Source organism: Hyla sarda, unplaced genomic scaffold (assembly GCF_029499605.1).
Source record: "Hyla sarda isolate aHylSar1 unplaced genomic scaffold, aHylSar1.hap1 scaffold_842, whole genome shotgun sequence".
NCBI classification, from domain to species: domain Eukaryota; kingdom Metazoa; phylum Chordata; class Amphibia; order Anura; family Hylidae; genus Hyla; species Hyla sarda.
In genome coordinates this window covers 90,847-110,144 of record NW_026610869.1, presented here as the reverse complement: position 1 = coordinate 110,144, position 19,298 = coordinate 90,847, and the positions used below count along the sequence as shown (strand labels likewise).

The following is a 19,298-nucleotide window of genomic DNA, read 5'->3' as shown; positions in this document are numbered from 1 at the left end:
CACAGTACGAAAACAGTGTTTGGAACTTTTACTTCCGAACACTGACCAGTGGAGTACCCCTTTAAAATAGATTGTAATGGTGTAATTCAATCTGATCTATACAGAAAGACCAATGTGACTAATACTTTATCACATGCTCGGTCATCACATTTGTTCCACAGATGAGACCTTTAGAATGTGAGCCGTGAACTTAGCCAACGGATTTGAGAACGAGGTTATGATCAACGTTCCAGTACACAAGCATAATACAGAGATAAATCCAACAATGGCAGTGCCCCTCTACAACCTAGACCGGCGGGAGCAGGTGAGATTTATTACCTCTGTTCACATGACAATGAAGGACAGCGAATGCAAAGTATTGGGACATTAACTTTAGATCCCATGCTAAAGGTATATAGGTATAAAAGGCATATACAGTGTGTATTCAAGGATACCCCTCAATAACATACAGGAGATCTCCAATCTCCAGTACACACTTATACAGTCACCACCCTGGTACCCGACCAAGAAAATCTTTGGTTCTAAAGACCCCAAATGGGGTTGTGGCCCCTGCGATAAATATATTGCATGCAATAACATCTGATCCCCATTTCTCTAACTCCAGTGGTACAAAGCAACATGTGACCACACACAGTATTTCGTGCAATCCCATTGGAGTCACTACCATGCCACGTGTCCGTGTGGTTTCATCCATATTGGCCTCACAACCCGTGAGCTCAAACATAGAATACGTGAACGTGTTTTGGGAATCCAAGCTGCAGAGAACCATGAAGATATATCCAGCCTTACAACCATTCTGCGCCATTTCATACTACACAATGGGGATGCTTCGGGACCTACATTTCGGGAAATAGACAGGATTTGTATTAGTCCAAGAGGTGGGATTGGAAGACTATTGGCACAACGTGAGGTTAATGCATGGTGAAAGAGGACAATGCAACCATTGGGCTTAAACGATGATATTATTTCTGCTCCATTTCTGTGAGTTCCTACCAATATCCTTTATTCCGTGTAGCCTTTCATCCGCTCGTGTCTATGTCGGATTTTATAGTAAGTTGTTTTAATCCTTTTCTAAGGTTTTTTCTTTTTTCATTTCTTTTGATCCGTCCTCTCCCATCTGTCCATCCTCATGTATTTTATTGGCCGTCTGGTCGTTCTTACTCTCAGTGAGTGAATGCAGAGTTAATACTGTCACACTTTATGAGATTATATATATTTATATATTATCGGTGCGCTTCTTTATCCATATATTATCGGTGAGCTTCTTTATCCATATATTAGCGGTGAGCTTCTTTATCCATATATTATCGGTGAGCTTCTTTATCCATATATTAGCGGTGAGCTTCTTTATCCATATATTATCGGTGAGCTTCTTTATCCATATATTAGCGGTGCGCTTCTTTATCCATATATTAGCGGTGCGCTTCTTTATCCATAGGTTTTTAATACCATATATTATTTTGATATTTATGACTGGTCCATTCTGACCTACTATACTATAAATCTTTTTCTGCTATTGTTTTAGTGGTCGTTTTGTACTGTATATCTGTTTTATTAATAAATATACACTTCGTATTTTTGCACATTATGATCATTATGAAGACACTTGTCTATTGGGTGGTTCCATTTGAGCGTACATAATTCCATCTCCCATCACCCTTGAGGAAGTTGCCATTTAGGCGACGGAACGCGTGGGGTATTTTGTGACCCCCGTCCTCTGTCTTTGCATTGTGGATCCCATATTGCCTCACTCCGGTCTGGGACGCTTGCTTCTTGTCCATACGTATCGAGATTATAGTGTTTCTAACTAACACAAATTAAAACTTTCATTGTGCATTCTTTATTGTTTAATTGAGCAAGTGGACTGTCAGGCTCCAGTACTGTAGAGACTATTCTACATTCTATTATTGTGCATTGAGGACGGGTGTCTTTAGGTGAGGGGGTTCATGGCCCCTCTCCTAGGTTGTGCACTGGCTCTTCTGAGTCAGTTTTTTTTAGATGTTTTTAATCTCTTTTGTACTGAGTAATGTGTGTGCAATACACTGTTCTGTTATTTAATATTTGAGCATAATAAAAATTCTGAGTGTGTGATTTTTTGGTGCTACTTATTGCAGTGAATCTCTATTTCTTTCTCTTTTACATAATTCCATCTACACATTTTTCTTTCTTTCTATTTTTCAGACCTTTTCATTTATTCACATACACATCCCATTTATTTTCTCTTTTCCATTTTTTATTTTTATATTTTGTTTATTTTTCTTTTATTTCTTATTTATTAAACATTTTTAATACTTTTTTTCATATTTTTTGTTAATCATTTTTTTTTTTTATATTTTTCCATAATTATTACTTTCTCACTCATTATTTCTCTTCTGCACACACATGTTCACTTTATGTCTGCTTCCAGCTGTTGCAAAACTACAACTCCTAGCATGCCCAGACAGCCAACGGCTGTTCGAGCATGCTGGGAGTTGTAGTTTTGCAACAGCTGGTGGCACCCTGGTTGGGAAGCACTGTTTTATGTGTTAGTTACTTGTGAACACGTGCATACAGTATGTTCCTTCTATGCCACTTTTGCATCTCATTCACTCATAATTATTTATTTATTTTTAGTTACCATATACACATATATATATTTCTTATGCGTACGTTTATCTTGTTTTTATCCCCCATTCATCATGTATACATTCACTTGTGTTTTCTCATTTTCTCTTAATATTTCATTCTTTTTCTAGCCGTACATACTTACCTTTCTTTATTCTTTTCACGTGTGTTCACGATTTATATGCATTACGGTTTTGTCGCTGTGGTGTGTTACTGAGTATTTATACATCTTTGTATTGTGCCTGTCTGTGTCGGTTTGGATCCATTGTGCATGTGCCCGATCTTCCCTGACGTGATTATATGGCCATATTCGGCTTTCATAGGACTCCGATCACATGACCGTGCGGACTTCCGCCTCTGAACATTTCCGCCCAACTCGGCACTCAGGCGGTTATGATGTCAGACACCACAGTATATGCACGAAATTTACATGAGGTGCGAGGTTTACTTTATGTATTATGGGTATGGGCCTCTATGGGACCAATTGGTCATCAATCTCAGGATACTCTTCAATGATTGGCTGTTTCTCTCTTTTTATACTGGTCCTGGAATCAGAGTTAGCCACGCCCTTACTGAAGAGTGATGAGCGGCAGGGGCCATATTCGAATTTGCGATATTTCGAGAATATATTGACGATAATTCATCCTATGTTCGCGAAATTTGCATATTGGCTAGGTTTGTAAATAAAAATTTCTCCATACAAAAATTTGCATGCAAAATTCGCATAAAAAATTTGCATGTGAAAAAAATAATTGTCATTACGTATATATAGCACTAGATTCTAAATATTCTCGAAATTGCGAAGTGCCAATATTCGCAATAAAAATTTGCATTACAAATATTCGTGCTCAACACGCTGGGTTAATTGCTCGATGTACTGTTTATTCCTTTACATTTTGGGACATATCACTATTATCTTTGTAGCTTTTCTTTTATTATGTCCCATGGATGTATTGTATCCTACTATATATCCACCGTTACTGTCTCTACCTCCTGCGATGTACATTGTGCCTCTATTTCTTAAGTCATGTTTTTGCGATATATGTTCTCAATAAAGATTTATATTGTTTTGTATTCTTGCTGTTTCCCTATTGATAGGTGAAGAGCTGAGCGCCCGGAGATATAGGAAACCCAAGGAATGGTCAGCTGGATGTGTTCTGTATTGTCACCTTGACACGTTCTGTATGGAGGCTCTAAGGATGATGGGAGTGATTTTGGGATCTCATGGTGGCCCCAATCTTCTTCCACTTTGATTTCCAGTTTTACACCAATGTGACTACAATGTTCCTGGCTGAAGTGAATTATTTGTTTTTTGGGGTGCACACTTATCCGGCTCTCCTGTGTGAGTCGGTGTTTCATCATGGCGGACCTCCTGGAATGGCCAAGCCCGTACAAAGGGCACACGTATGGCCTCTCCCCTGTATGGAGGTGGCTGTGCTCTATGAGAGACTACTTCCAGTTGAAGCTCTTCTGGCACTGAAGACAGAAGAATGATTTGTGTCCTCAGTGGACGGCCTGATGGTTGCTCAACCTGGAGCTTTCGGTGAAGCCCTGACCACACTACCCGCGGGTGTAAAGTTTCTCCTCACGGTGGACACTTCTGTGTCGATCTAGCTGCCACTTCTGACTGAACCGTTTGAGACACTTGAACACGAGAACGGTTTCTCCTCGGTATGGATTCTCCTATGGTTAATAAGAGCCAAACTGACGGTGAAAGATTTTCCACACTCGGAGCAGGTGTATCGCTTCTCCCCAGCGTGCGTTCTCATGTGTTCCTCTAGACCTGAGTTCTGGGAGAAGACTTTCCCGCACACAGAACATGAAAATGGACCAAGGCCTTTGTGCACCTTCTGGTGTTGGGCAAGGGTAGAGTGCTGCTTGAACGTTTTCCCACATTCAGAACAGATGAGCGACTTCTCTGCCTCATGAATGACCTGGTGTCGGAGCAGGTGGGCTTTGGTACTGAAGCGTTTCTCACAATTAAGGCAAGAAAATGGCTTCTCCCCTGTGTGAGTCCTCACATGCTGTTTAAGGTTGGACTTTGTACAGAAGCTTTTCCCACACACAGAACAAGAGAAGGGTTTACTTCCTGTGTGGATTATCAGGTGTCTGGTCAGATCAGACTTAGTCAGAAAAATGTTACTACAGTCCTGGCAGGGAAACTGCTTGACTCTGGTGTGAACCTTCTCATGTTTGACCACATGGGACTTCTGGCTGAAGCGTTTCTTACAGACTGAGCACTCGAATGGCTTCTCTCCGCTGTGGGTTCTCAGGTGTTTGATGAGGGACGACTTCTGGGCAAACCATTTGTGACATTCGGAGCAGGTGTGAGACTTCACTCCGGTGTGAACCTGCTGATGGCTAAGAAGTTTGGAGATGCTGCTGAAGGACTGGTGACAAACTGAACAGGAATACTGCTTCTCCCCGGAGTGAGCTCTCAGATGCTTCAGGAGTTCGGATTGGTAGGTAAAGACTTTCCCACAATCCTTGGCTGGGCAAATCTTCTTATTGTGGACTTTTTGGTGCCGAGTCAGTGCCACCTCCCGAGTAAAGCACTTTCCACAGTCAGCACAAGAAAACCGGGCATCTTCAATGTGCACCGCCCGATGGCGTACCAAGTGTCTATTGCGGCTAAACTGCTTGTCGCAGTCTGAGCAGGCATAGGGCTTCTCTCCCGTGTGGCTTCTTTGATGTTGCTCCAGATTGGAGCGTTTATAGAAGGATTTACCACATTCAGGGCAGGAGAAGAGTTTGTCGACGGAGTGGACACGTTGGTGTTCCACAAGGGAAGACTTCCAACGAAAACTCTTTGTGCATTGTGAGCAAGAAAATGGCTTCTCGCCCGTGTGAATCCTCATGTGTTCTAAGAGGGACGACTTCCACCTAAATCGCCTTTGGCATTCGGAGCAGGAGAACGGCTTATGGCTGGAGTGCATTAGCTTATGTTTGGCGTGGTCCGCGGCAGACGAGGAGTGGATCCCGCACTCCCAGCAATAGAAAAACTTCTCTTCAGAATGGATGATTTTATGTTTGTCCAGATGGGACTTCTGCCTGAAGCTCTTCCCGCACACGGAGCAGGCGTACGGCTTCTCTCCCGTGTGGATCCGCAGGTGTTTGACCAGACTTGAACTGATGTTAAAGCTTTTACCGCACACGGTGCAGGCGAACAGCTTCTGTCCAGAGTGAGTTCTCTCATGTCTGACCAGATTAGACATCTGTGTCTCCCCACAGTGGATCCTGCCATGTAAGAAGAACGTTGAGTATTGCAGAAAACATTTCCCACATTCAGGACAGACCAGCGGTTTCCTGTCAGAGTGAGTGACCAAATGCCTGACAAGATGAGATTTGGTGCTGAAGCTCTTTCTACATTCATGGCAGTGGTACGGCTTCACCGAGGTCAGGGGCTTCTGATGTTTTCTATAGGAGAGCTTATTAGGAAACGTCCGTCTGGGCTCAGCACAGGGAAGCAGCCGCTCCTGTCCATCTGACTGTACGGTGTTATCTGGATGTGGTAACTCGTCAGTATCACCAGACCTTCGGGCTCCAGACGTGGCGTGCTGAGCTGACTGCCATACCGGATCATCTGCAAAAACAAAAAGCAAAGTCAATGCCTAGTCCTCATTTCTTCCCAAAACAATCATAAGCAAAGTCTTAGCTGGTAAATGCCCATTGCAAAAAGGGTTCAAAAATATATCTGTTACCTTCTACGACACTGCTCGTGGTCATAGACTGTACTGCTATTTCTATGATCAGCTGATCTCTCCTGTATTAGACATGGACTCCTAAAGTATGAATTGTGCTGAATGAAACAACTGCGCAACCGTCCTGCAGGTAACAGCGCCATCCGGAGTGTGTGTGTATATATTAGGGCTGCACGATATATTTAGCGAGATGGTGATTATCTGCTTGGGCTCCTGTGGCGGGGGCGGCCAGAGCAGGTAAAAACTCATTTAAATACTAAAAGTCAGTGTTTCCCTACCAAAGTGCCTCCAGTTGTTGCAAAACTACAAAGGCTGGCAAAGGCTGTCCAGGCATGCTGGGACTAGTAGTTTCACAACAGCTGGAGGCACCCTGCTAGAAAAACACTGAGCTAAGGGCACAGGGAGAAAAAAAAAAAAAAAAAAACTTCTGCTCACATGTCCCGGTCCCTGCAGATTCATCTCCGTGCGCTCCAGAGTTTCCTTTCTTAGTACAGTAGGACCTTTACCTTTTCAGCCAATCACTGGCCTCAGTGGTGTCACATGTCAAGCCAGTGATTGGCTGATGGGGAAAGGTCTTGTACTGCAGCAATACACTAGGTTTCCCGGGAAACCCAGTGTATTACTGCAGTAAAATAATACAAGAAAGTGACAGGAGGGGGGGGGGAGGGGAATGTGACAAGGGGGAGATGTGAAATAGGCGGTGGGTATAAAATGGGTGGATAGATGTCAAATGGAGGCGACTGGACATGAAATGGGGGATTTCACCATTTTTTTTTATTATATCGCATCGCATATTGCATATCGCAATATTTAAGCCCAAAATCGCTATTGCACATTTTCCCCATATCGTGCAGCCCTAGTATATATATTTGTATAATATATATCGTACTCGTCAAGTTCTGACTATAACTATAAAATCTACTGACATTATAGTCAGCTGACCAAAACGAGAGTAAACTGTAGAGAAGATCTGTGGGAGATCCCATCAGATCTACTATAGTCTGAACTGAATGATCAGACTGGATCCCATCGGCAATAACAGGTTAATCGTGGTTATTATTATCAATCAGTCGCTTTCAGCTTTTCTCTAGAGTTTCCATTTACTGGATTAAAACTTTTCGGACAACTAAGTCAGAACTCGCAATAAACTTTACACTGTTTTGTGCTCCCAGTGGTCTGAACACCATGGATTATACTCAGCCCCATAATGCCTTTCAGTGGGGGCGTGGCTAGATGAGAAGGCGGCAACCTGAGGTGTACCTGAAGGAGCTCCCCTAATTCACCGGTCCGAACCCGGCACAAAGAATTATTAATAATCCCATTGCTGCTTTCTGTGGGCTGTGAGAACATGGCCAGAACTAGAGCTCTCCCCCAAACTAACACCCTACTATCCTGGAAAGGATGTCCCGGCGGCTAATGTCACCAGGAGCGGTGAGATGGAGAATCCCCAGGACGTGGTGTGGGCACCAGACATAGAGGAGGTCTCGAGAGGGAACCTTCTGGAGGACGCCGCTCACTACGTGCACCGAGTGTCAGGTCAGAGAGAGGAGGGAACGCCGGCATCACCAAGCTCTGAGACCACCACAGAGATGTCACCGGACAGCGGGGGAGATGAAGGGGCTGCTCCGGCAGAGGAATGACCAGAACTACCTCAGCCTGGATGGGAATTGTGGGCAGAGGTAAAACATAGGAATAGGACTAGAGATCAAGGAGCTACAGGTATTGCGTTATCAGTACAATCAGGGGCAGTGCCTTTCCTAGCCTGTCTGTTGGCTCCGGCTGCTTTTTGTGAAGCCTCATTGTCACGATGCCGGCTGGCAGGTAGTGGACCCTCTGTGCCAGAGAGGGATTGGCGTGGACCGTGCTAGTGGACCGGTTCTAAGCCACTACTGGTTTTCACCAGAGCCCGCCGCAAAGCGGGATGGTCTTGCTGCGGCGGTAGTGACCAGGTCGTATCCACTAGCAACGGCTCACCTCTCTGGCTGCTGAAGATAGCCGCGGTACAAGGGAGTAGGCAGAAGCAAGGTCGGACGTAGCAGAAGGTCGGGGCAGGCAGCAAGGATCGTAGTCAGGGGCAACGGCAGAAGGTCTGGAAACACAGGCAAGGAACACACAAGGAACGCTTTCACTGGCACTAAGGCAACAAGATCCGGCAAGGGAGTGCAAGGGAAGTGAGGTAATATAGGGAAGTGCACAGGTGAAAACCCTAATTGGAACCACTGCGCCAATCAGCGGCGCAGTGGCCCTTTAAATCGCAGAGACCCGGCGCGCGCGCGCCCTAGGGAGCGGGGCCGCGCGCGCCGGGACAGAACAGACGGGGAGCGAGTCAGGTAGGGGAGCCGGGGTGCGCATCGCGAGCGGGCGCTACCCGCATCGCGAATCGCATCCCGGCTGGCAGCAGGATCGCAGCGCCCCGGGTCAGAGGACGTGACCGGAGCGCTGCAGCGGAGGGAGTGAAGCGAGCGCTCCGGGGAGGAGCGGGGACCCGGAGCGCTCGGCGTAACAGTACCCCCCCCTTGGGTCTCCCCCTCTTCTTGGAGCCTGAGAACCTGAGGAGCAGACTTTTGTCAAGGATGTTGTCCTCAGGTTCCCAGGATCTCTCTTCAGGACCACAACCCTCCCAGTCTACTAAAAAAAAATTTTTCCCTCTGACCTTTTTGGCAGCCAAAATTTCCTTGACCGAGAAGACGTCCGAGGAGCCGGAAACAGGAGTGGGAGGAACAGATTTGGGAGAAAAACGGTTGAGGATGAGTGGTTTGAGAAGAGAGACGTGAAAGGCATTAGGGATACGAAGAGAAGGAGGAAGAAGAAGTTTATAAGAGACAGGATTAATTTGACACAAAATTTTGAAAGGACCAAGATAGCGTGGTCCCAACTTGTAGCTAGGGACACGGAAGCGGACATATTTAGCGGAGAGCCATACCTTGTCTCCAGGGGAAAAAACGGGGGGAGCTCTTCTTTTCTTATCCGCGAACCTCTTCATGCGTGAAGAAGCCTGTAAGAGAGAATTTTGGGTCTCTCTCCATATAATGGAAAGGTCACGAGAAATTTCATCCACAGCGGGCAGACCAGAGGGCAAGGGGGTAGGGAGGGGGGGAAGAGGGTGACGGCCGTACACCACGAAAAATGGGGATTTGGAGGAAGATTCAGAGACCCTGAAGTTATACGAGAATTCGGCCCATGGAAGGAGATCTGCCCAGTCATCCTGGCGGGAGGAAACAAAATGTCGCAAATAATCACCCAGGATCTGGTTAATTCTTTCTACTTGTCCATTGGACTGGGGATGATATGCAGAGGAAAAATTTAATTTAATCTTGAGTTGTTTACAGAGAGCTCTCCAGAATTTAGACACGAATTGGACCCCTCTATCCGAGACAATCTGCGTAGGCAACCCGTGAAGACGAAAAATGTGTACAAAAAATTGTTTAGCCAACTGAGGCGCAGAAGGAAGACCAGGAAGAGGGATGAAATGTGCCATTTTGGAGAATCGATCAACGACCACCCAAATAACGGTGTTGCCACGGGAAGGGGGTAAATCAGTAATAAAATCCATACCAATCAGAGACCAAGGCTGTTCGGGGACAGGCAGAGGATGAAGAAAACCAGCGGGCTTCTGGCGAGGAGTCTTATCCCGGGCACAGATAGTGCAGGCTCGCACAAAGTCCCCAACATCCGTCTCCAGAGTCGGCCACCAATAGAAGCGGGAGATGAGTTGCACAGATTTCTTGATGCCCGCATGACCTGCGAGATGGGAGGAGTGACCCCATTTGAGGATTCCGAGGCGTTGGCGTGGAGAAACAAAGGTCTTTCCTGGAGGAGTCTGCCTGATGGAGGCAGGAGAAGTGGAGATCAGGCAGTCAGGTGGAATGATGTGTTGCGGAGGGAGATCAACTTCTGAGGCATCCGAGGAACGAGAGAGAGCATCGGCCCTAATGTTCTTATCGGCAGGACGAAAGTGAATCTCAAAATTAAATCGGGCAAAGAACAGAGACCACCGGGCCTGGCGAGGATTCAGCCGTTGGGCCGACTGGAGGTAGGAGAGGTTCTTGTGGTCGGTGTAGATAATAACAGGAAATCTTGATCCCTCCAGCAGATGCCTCCATTCCTCAAGTGCTAATTTAATGGCTAGAAGCTCTCGATCCCCGATGGAGTAGTTCCTCTCCGCTGGAGAGAAGGTCCTAGAGAAAAAACCACAAGTGACAGCATGCCCGGAAGAATTTTTTTGTAGAAGAACAGCTCCAGCTCCTACTGAGGAGGCATCAACCTCCAATAGGAAGGGTTTGGAAGGGTCAGGTCTGGAGAGCACGGGAGCCGAAGAAAAGGCAGACTTGAGTCGTTTAAAGGAGTCTTCTGCTTGAGGAGGCCAGGACTTGGGATCAGCATTTTTTTTGGTTAAAGCCACGATAGGAGCCACAATGGTAGAAAAATGTGGAATAAATTGCCTGTAATAATTGGCGAACCCCAAAAAGCGTTGGATAGCACGGAGTCCGGAGGGGCGTGGCCAATTTAAGACGGCAGAGAGTTTGTCTGGATCCATCTGTAGTCCCTGGCCAGAGACCAAATATCCTAGAAAAGGAAGAGATTGGCATTCAAACAGACATTTCTCAATTTTGGCATAGAGTTGGTTGTCACGAAGTCTCTGAAGAACCATACGGACATGCTGGCGGTGTTCTTCTAGATTGGCAGAAAAAATTAGGATATCGTCCAGATATACCACAACACAGGAGTATAACAGATCACGAAAAATTTCATTGACAAAGTCTTGGAAGACGGCAGGGGCATTGCACAGTCCAAAGGGCATGACCAGATACTCAAAGTGTCCATCTCTGGTGTTAAATGCCGTTTTCCACTCGTCCCCCTCTCTGATGCGGATGAGGTTATAGGCGCCTCTTAAGTCCAATTTAGTGAAGATGTGGGCACCTTGGAGGCGATCAAAGAGTTCAGAGATGAGGGGTAAGGGGTAGCGGTTCTTAACCGTGATTTTATTAAGACCGCGGTAGTCAATGCAAGGACGTAGGGAGCCATCTTTTTTGGACACAAAGAAAAATCCGGCTCCGGCAGGAGAGGAGGATTTACGGATAAAGCCCTTTTTTAGATTCTCCTGGACGTATTCGGACATGGCAAGAGTCTCTGGGGCAGAGAGAGGATAAATTCTGCCCCGGGGTGGAGTAGTACCCGGGAGGAGGTCGATAGGGCAATCATAAGGCCTGTGAGGAGGTAGAGTCTCAGCTTGTTTTTTGCAGAAAACATCCGCGAAGTCCATATAGGCCTTAGGGAGACCGGTTACTGGAGGAACCACAGAGTTACGGCAAGGGTTACTGGGAACCGGTTTTAGACAGTTCTTGGAACAAGAGGACCCCCAACTCTTGATCTCCCCAGTGGACCAATCCAGGGTTGGGGAATGAAGTTGAAGCCAGGGAAGTCCAAGGAGAATCTCCGAGGTGCAATTGGGGAGGACCAAAAGTTCAATCCTCTCATGATGAGATCCGATGCTCATAAGAAGGGGCTCCGTGCGGAAACGTATGGTACAGTCCAATCTTTCATTATTTACACAATTGATGTAGAGGGGTCTGGCGAGACTGGTCACTGGGATGTTGAACCTGTTGACGAGAGAGGCCAAAATAAAATTTCCTGCAGATCCAGAGTCCAAGAAGGCCACTGTAGAGAAGGAGAAGGCAGAGGCAGACATCCGCACAGGCACAGTAAGACGTGGAGAAGCAGAGTAGACATCAAGGACTGTCTCACCTTTGTGCGGAGTCAGCGTACGTCTTTCCAGGCGGGGAGGACGGATAGGACAATCCCTCAGGAAGTGTTCGGTACTAGCACAGTACAGGCAGAGGTTCTCCATACGGCGTCGTGTCCTCTCTTGAGGTGTCAGGCGAGACCGGTCGACCTGCATAGCCTCCACGGCGGGAGGCACAGGAACAGATTGCAGGGGACCAGAGGAGAGAGGAGCCGAGGAGACGAAACGCCTCGTGCGAACAGAGTCCATATCTTGGCGGAGTTCCTGACGCCTTTCAGAAAAACGCATGTCAATGCGAGTGGCTAGGTGAATAAGTTCATGTAGATTAGCAGGAATTTCTCGTGCGGCCAGAACATCTTTAATGTTGCTGGATAGGCCTTTTTTGAAGGTCGCGCAGAGGGCCTCATTACTCCAGGACAATTCTGAAGCAAGTGTACGGAATTGTACGGCATACTCGCCAACGGAAGAATTACCCTGGACCAGGTTCAACAGGGCAGTCTCAGCAGAAGAGGCTCGGGCAGGTTCCTCAAAGACACTTCGGATTTCCGAGAAGAAGGAGTGTACAGAGGCAGTGACGGGGTCATTGCGGTCCCAGAGCGGTGTGGCCCATGACAGGGCTTTTCCGGACAGAAGACTGACTACGAAAGCCACCTTAGACCTTTCAGTGGGAAACAGGTCCGACATCATCTCCAGATGCAGGGAACATTGGGAAAGAAAGCCACGGCAAAACTTAGAGTCCCCATCAAATTTATCCGGCAAGGATAAGCGTATCCCAGGAGCGGCCACTCGCTGCGGAGGAGGTGCAGGAGCTGGCGGAGGAGATGACTGCTGAAGCTGTGGTAGCAACTGTTGTAGCATAACGGTCAGTTGAGACAGCTGTTGGCCTTGTTGCGCTATCTGTTGTGACTGCTGGGCGACCACCGTGGTGAGGTCAGCGACAACTGGCAGAGGAACTTCAGCGGGATCCATGGCCGGATCTACTGTCACGATGCCGGCTGGCAGGTAGTGGACCCTCTGTGCCAGAGAGGGATTGGCGTGGACCGTGCTAGTGGACCGGTTCTAAGCCACTACTGGTTTTCACCAGAGCCCGCCGCAAAGCGGGATGGTCTTGCTGCGGCGGTAGTGACCAGGTCGTATCCACTAGCAACGGCTCACCTCTCTGGCTGCTGAAGATAGGCGCGGTACAAGGGAGTAGGCAGAAGCAAGGTCGGACGTAGCAGAAGGTCGGGGCAGGCAGCAAGGATCGTAGTCAGGGGCAACGGCAGAAGGTCTGGAAACACAGGCAAGGAACACACAAGGAACGCTTTCACTGGCACTAAGGCAACAAGATCCGGCAAGGGAGTGCAAGGGAAGTGAGGTAATATAGGGAAGTGCACAGGTGAAAACCCTAATTGGAACCACTGCGCCAATCAGCGGCGCAGTGGCCCTTTAAATCGCAGAGACCCGGCGCGCGCGCGCCCTAGGGAGCGGGGCCGCGCGCGCCGGGACAGAACAGACGGGGAGCGAGTCAGGTAGGGGAGCCGGGGTGCGCATCGCGAGCGGGCGCTACGCGCATCGCGAATCGCATCCCGGCTGGCAGCAGGATCGCAGCGCCCCGGGTCAGAGGACGTGACCGGAGCGCTGCAGCGGAGGGAGTGAAGCGAGCGCTCCGGGGAGGAGCGGGGACCCGGAGCGCTCGGCGTAACACTCATTGGGACCTCTCTTGACCCCTAATGCCACGTTAAAACCCTTAAGCCCCTTAGGACTGAAAGTTCAAAGTAATTTGCCAGCCCCTAAACCAAAAAAACCTATAACTATGGAGAATGACCCTGCAGCCGGTGACACAATCCTCCACACGACATTTACAGCTGTATACAAAGAGCAGAGGCCAGTATACGGGATGAGATACACTCACTGGGGTCACCTACTACCCAGGTACAACAAAGGGGGGGAATCAGCAAATGCCCACAGTGGAAACCTTAAAAATAAAACTAATGGCCCTCTATGGTGAGGAGAGCGGTGTTAATACTACCTAAAAAGGAATCATTTTTGCACCATTGTTTAATTTTAGAAAGCACAGTCCCTACACGTGGCTGCCACATTAATTACGATGAGGCCGTCAGGACATCAACGAGCCAAGAAGGTGTTTAGGAAACGGGACCACCGACCGTCAGATTCCACTTTTCCAGGTACTTTGCATTCAAACCCGAATTAAAACTAAGGGTCACGTAAGAGAAACCTTGAATCCCTCACAACCTGTAGGTCACGACAGCGAGGGTGAAGAATACTGTGCCCCGCAGAGGAATGTGACCTGCTCAGCGCTGATCACTGTGGCCACTGTATGGCGGCGGAAACATTCCCATCGGGTTAGAGTTTGGGATGTGTGCGGCACGGGTGACAACTTTCTTCCCGTCCCCCTGAGAGAGGCAGCGGCCCCGGCCTGAACCTTCAATTCTTTACCTGGACAGCTCCACGGTAACTTTGGCGCCTGCTGCGCTGAAATCCAGGGCTCCTCCCCCTTCTCGATCATGGATATAATTTCCGGTTTGGCAGTGTTGTAACCTTGGTGACAGAAAACACAGGCGTCAATGTTTATGATATATTCAGCTATAATGATAGAAAGATGAAGAAAAATCTAATAGGGTCTCCCTACTAGAACCTCCCCTGTCCATAAAAGGGTCTCCCTACTAGAACCTACCCCGTCCATAAAGGGGTCTCCCTACTAGAACCTCCCCCGTCCATAAAGGGGTCTCCCTACTAGAACCTCCCCTGTCCATAAAGGGGTCTCCCTACTAGAACCTCCCCTGTCCATAAAGGGGTCTCCCTACTAGAACCTCCCCTGTCCATAAAGGGGTCTCCCTACTAGAACCTCCCCCGCCCATAAAGGGGCCTCCCTACTAGAACCTCCCCCGTCCATAAAGGGGTCTCCCTACTAGAACCTCCCCCGTCCAAAAAGGGCTCTCCCTACTAGAACCTCCCCTGTCCATAAAGGGGTCTTCCTACTAGAACATCCCCCGTCCATGAAGTGGTCTCCCTACTAGAACGTAGGTATACAGATACTGGATACGGATACTGGAAGCCTGTGCTAGCATTTCTCCTGCGGTGTATATAGTAGTATATAGCAATGTATACAGATACTGGAAGCCTGTGCTAGCAATTCTCCTGCAGTGTATATAGTAGTATATACGGATACTGGAAGCCTGTTCTAGCATTTCTCCTGCGGTGTATATAGTAGTATATAGCAGTGTATACTGGAAGCCTGTGCTAGCATTTCTCCTGCGGTGTATATAGTAGTATATAGCAGTGTATACAGATACTGGAAGCCTGTGCTAGGATTTCTCCTGCGGTGTATATAGTAGTATATAGCAATGTATACAGATACTGGAAGCCTGTGCTAGCATTTCTCCTGCGGTGTATATAGTAGTATATACAGATACTGGAAGCCCGTGCTAGCATTTCTCCTGCGGTGTATATAGTAGTATATAGCAGTGTATAGCAGTGTATACGGATACTGGAAAACTGTGCTAGTATTTCTCCTGCGGTGTATATAGTAGTATATAGCAGTGTATACAGATACTGGAAGCCTGTGCTAGCATTTCTCCTGCGGTGTATATAGTTGTATATAGCAGTATATCCGTATACTGGAAGCCTGTGCTAGCATTTCTCCTGCGGTGTATATAGTAGTATATAGCAGTGTATACAGATACTGGAAGCCTGTGCTAGCATTTCTCCTGTGATGTATATAGTAGTATATAGCAGTGTATACAGATACTGGAAGCCTGTGCTAGCATTTCTCCTGCGGTGTATATAGCAGTATATACGGATACTGGAAGCCTGTGCTAGCATTTCTCCTGCTGTGTATATAGTAGTATATAGCAGTGTATACAGATACTGGAAGCCTGTGCTGGCATTTCTCCTGCGGTGTATATAGTAGTATATAGCAGTGTATACTGGAAGCCTGTGCTGGCATTTCTCCTGCGGTGTATATAATAGTATATAGCAGTGTATACGGATACTGGAAGCCTGTGCTAGCATTTCTCCTGTGGTGTATATAGTAGTATATAGCAGTGTATACGGATACTGGAAGCCTGTGCTAGCATTTCTCCTGCGGTGTATATAGTAGTATATAGCAGTGTATACGGATACTGGAGGCCTGTGATATCATTTCTCCTGCGGTGTATATAGTAGTATATAGCAGTGTATACAGATACTGGAAGCCTGTGCTAGCATTTCTCCTGCGGTGTATATAGTAGTATGTAGCAGTGTATTCGGATACTGGAAGCCTGTGCTAGCATTTCTCCTGTGGTGTATATAGTAGTATATAGCAGTGTATACTGGAAGCCTGTGCTAGCATTTCTCCTGTGGTGTATATAGTAGTATATAGCAGTGTATACGGATACTGGAAGCCTGTGCTAGCATTTCTCCTGCGGTGTATATAGCAGTGTATACAGATACTGGAAGCCTATGCTAGCATTTCTCCTGCGGTGTATATAGTAGTATATAGCAGTGTATACAGATACTGGAAGCCTGTGCTAGCATTTCTCCTGCGGTGTATATAGTAGTATATAGCAGTGTATACAGATACTGGAAGCCTGTGCTGGCATTTCTCCTGTGATGTATATAGTAGTATATAGCAGTGTATACGGATACTGGAAGCCTGTGCTAGCATTTCTCCTGCGGTGTATATAGTAGTATATAGTAGTGTATACTGGAAGCCTGTGCTAGCATTTCTCCTGCGGTGTATATAGTAGTATTTAGCAGTGTATACAGATACTGGAAGCTTGTGCTAGCATTTCTCCTGCGGTGTATATAGTAGTATATAGCAGTGTATACAGATACTGGAAGCCTGTGCTGGCATTTCTCCTGCAGTGTATATAGTAGTATATAGCAGTGTATAGGGATACTGGAAGCCTGTGCTAGCATTTCTCCTGCGGTGTATATAGTAGTATATAGCAGTGTATACTGGAAGCCTGTGCTGGCATTTCTCCTGTGGTGTATATAGTAGTATATAGCAGTGTATACAGATACTGGAAGCCTGTTCTAGCATTTCTCCTGCGGTGTATATAGTAGTATATAGCAGTGTATACAGATACTGGAAGCCTGTGCTAGCATTTCTCCTGCGGTGTATATATTAGTATATAGCAGTGTATACAGATACTGGAAGCCTGTGCTGGCATTTCTCCTGCGGTGTATATAGTAGTATATAGCAGTGTATACGGATACTGGAAGCCTGTGCTAGCATTTCTCCTGTGGTGTATATAGTAGTATATAGCAGTGTATACAGATACTGGAAGCCTGTGCTAGCATTTCTCCTGCGGTGTATATAGTAGTATATAGCAGTGTATACTGGAAGCCTGTGCTAGCATTTCTCCTGCGGTGTATATAGTAGTATATAGCAGTGTATACAGATACTGGAAGCCTGTGCTAGCATTTCTCCTGTGGTGTATATAGTAGTATATAGCAGTGTATACTGGAAGCCTGTGCTAGCATTTCTCCTGCTGTGTATATAGTAGTATATAGCAGTGTATACGGATACTGGAGGCCTGTGCTGGCATTTCTTCTGCGATGTATATAGTAGTATATAGCAGTGTATACGGATACTGGAAGCCTGCGCTAGCATTTCTCCTGCGGTGTATATAGTAGTATATAGCAGTGTATATGGATACTGGAGGCCTGTGCTAGCATTTCTCCTGCGGTGTATATAGTAGTATATAGCAGTGTATACGGATACTGGAAGCCTGTGCTAGCATTTCTCCTGCGGTGTATATAGTAGTATATAGCAGTGTATACAGATACTGGAAGCCTGTGCTAGCATTTCTCCTGCGGTGTATATAGTAGTATATAGCAGTGTATACAGATACTGGAAGCCTGTGCTGGCATTTCTCCTGCGGTGTATAGAGTAGTATATAGCAGTGTATACAGATACTGGAAGCCTGTGCTAGCATTTCTCCTGCAGTGTATATAGTAGTATATAGCAGTGTATACAGATACTGGAAGCCTGTGCTAGCATTTCTCCTGCGGTGTATATAGTAGTATATAGCAGTGTATACAGATACTGGAAGCCTATGCTAGCATTTCTCCTGCGGTGTATATAGTAGTATATAGCAGTGTATACAGATACTGGAAGCCTGTGCTAGCATTTCTCCTGCCATGTATATTGTAGTATATAGCAGTGTATACGGATACTGGAAGCCTGTGCTAGCATTTCTCCTGCAGTGTATATAGTAGTATATAGCAGTGTATACAGATACTGGAAGCCTGTACTAGCATTTCTCCTGCGGTGTATGTTTTAGTATATAGCAGTGTATACATATACTGGAAGCCTGTGCTAGCATTTCTCCTGTGGTGTATATAGAAGTATATAGCAGTGTATACGGATACTGGAAGCCTGTGCTGGCATTTCTCCTGCGGTTTATATAGTAGTATATAGCAGTGTATACAGATACTGGAAGCCTGTGCTAGCATTTCTCCTGTGGTGTATATAGTAGTATATAGCAGTGTATACGGATACTGGAAGCCTGTGCTGGCATTTCTCATGCGGTGTATATAGTAGTATATAGCAGTGTATACTGGAAGCCTGTGCTGGCATTTCTCCTGCGGTGTATATAGTAGTATATAGCAGTGTATACGGATACTAGAAACCTGTGCTAGCATTTCTCCTGCGGTGTATATAGTAGTATATAGCAGTGTATACGGATACTGGAAGCCTGTGCTAGCATTTCTCCTGCGGTGTATATAGTAGTATATAGCAGTGTATACGGATACTGGAAGCCTGTGCTAGCATTTCTCCTGCGGTGTATATAGTATTATATAGCAGTGTATACGGATACTGGAGGCCTGTGCTAGCATTTCTCCTGCGGTGTATATAGTAGTATATAGCAGAGTATACAGATACTGGAAGCCTGTGCTGGCATTTCTCCTGCGGTGTATATAGTAGTATATAGCAGTGTATACGGATACTGGAGGCCTGTGCTAGCATTTCTCCTGCGGTGTATATAGTAGTATATAGCAGTGTATACAGATACTGGAAGCCTGTGCTGGCATTTCTCCTGCGGTGTATATAGTAGTATATAGCAGTGTATACTGGAAGCCTGTGCTAGCATTTCTCCTGCGGTGTATATAGTAGTATATAGCAGTGTATATGAATACTGGAAGACTGTGCTAGCATTTCTCCTGCGGTGTATATAGTAGTATATAGCAGTGTATACGGATATTAGAAGCCTGTGCTAGCATTTCTCCTGCGGTGTATATAGTAGTATATAGCAGTGTAT

The 19,298-nt window shown here is 46.6% G+C and overlaps 1 protein-coding gene across 1 annotated transcript in view; it reads right to left on the bottom strand.

The window, feature by feature from the left end:
• Positions 1-258: 258 nt before the first annotated feature.
• LOC130347578 (zinc finger protein 569-like) overlaps positions 259-19,298 on the bottom strand; it is a 90,895-nt gene continuing 71,855 nt past the window's right edge. Inside the window, exons 4-5 of the mRNA XM_056554661.1 lie at positions 14,488-14,589; positions 259-6,187 (exon numbers count right to left, since the gene is read on the bottom strand). Of these exons, the coding sequence (XP_056410636.1) occupies positions 4,215-6,187; positions 14,488-14,589 (2,075 nt within the window). The 3' untranslated portion in view covers positions 259-4,214. The remainder of the gene's footprint in view (positions 6,188-14,487; positions 14,590-19,298) is intronic.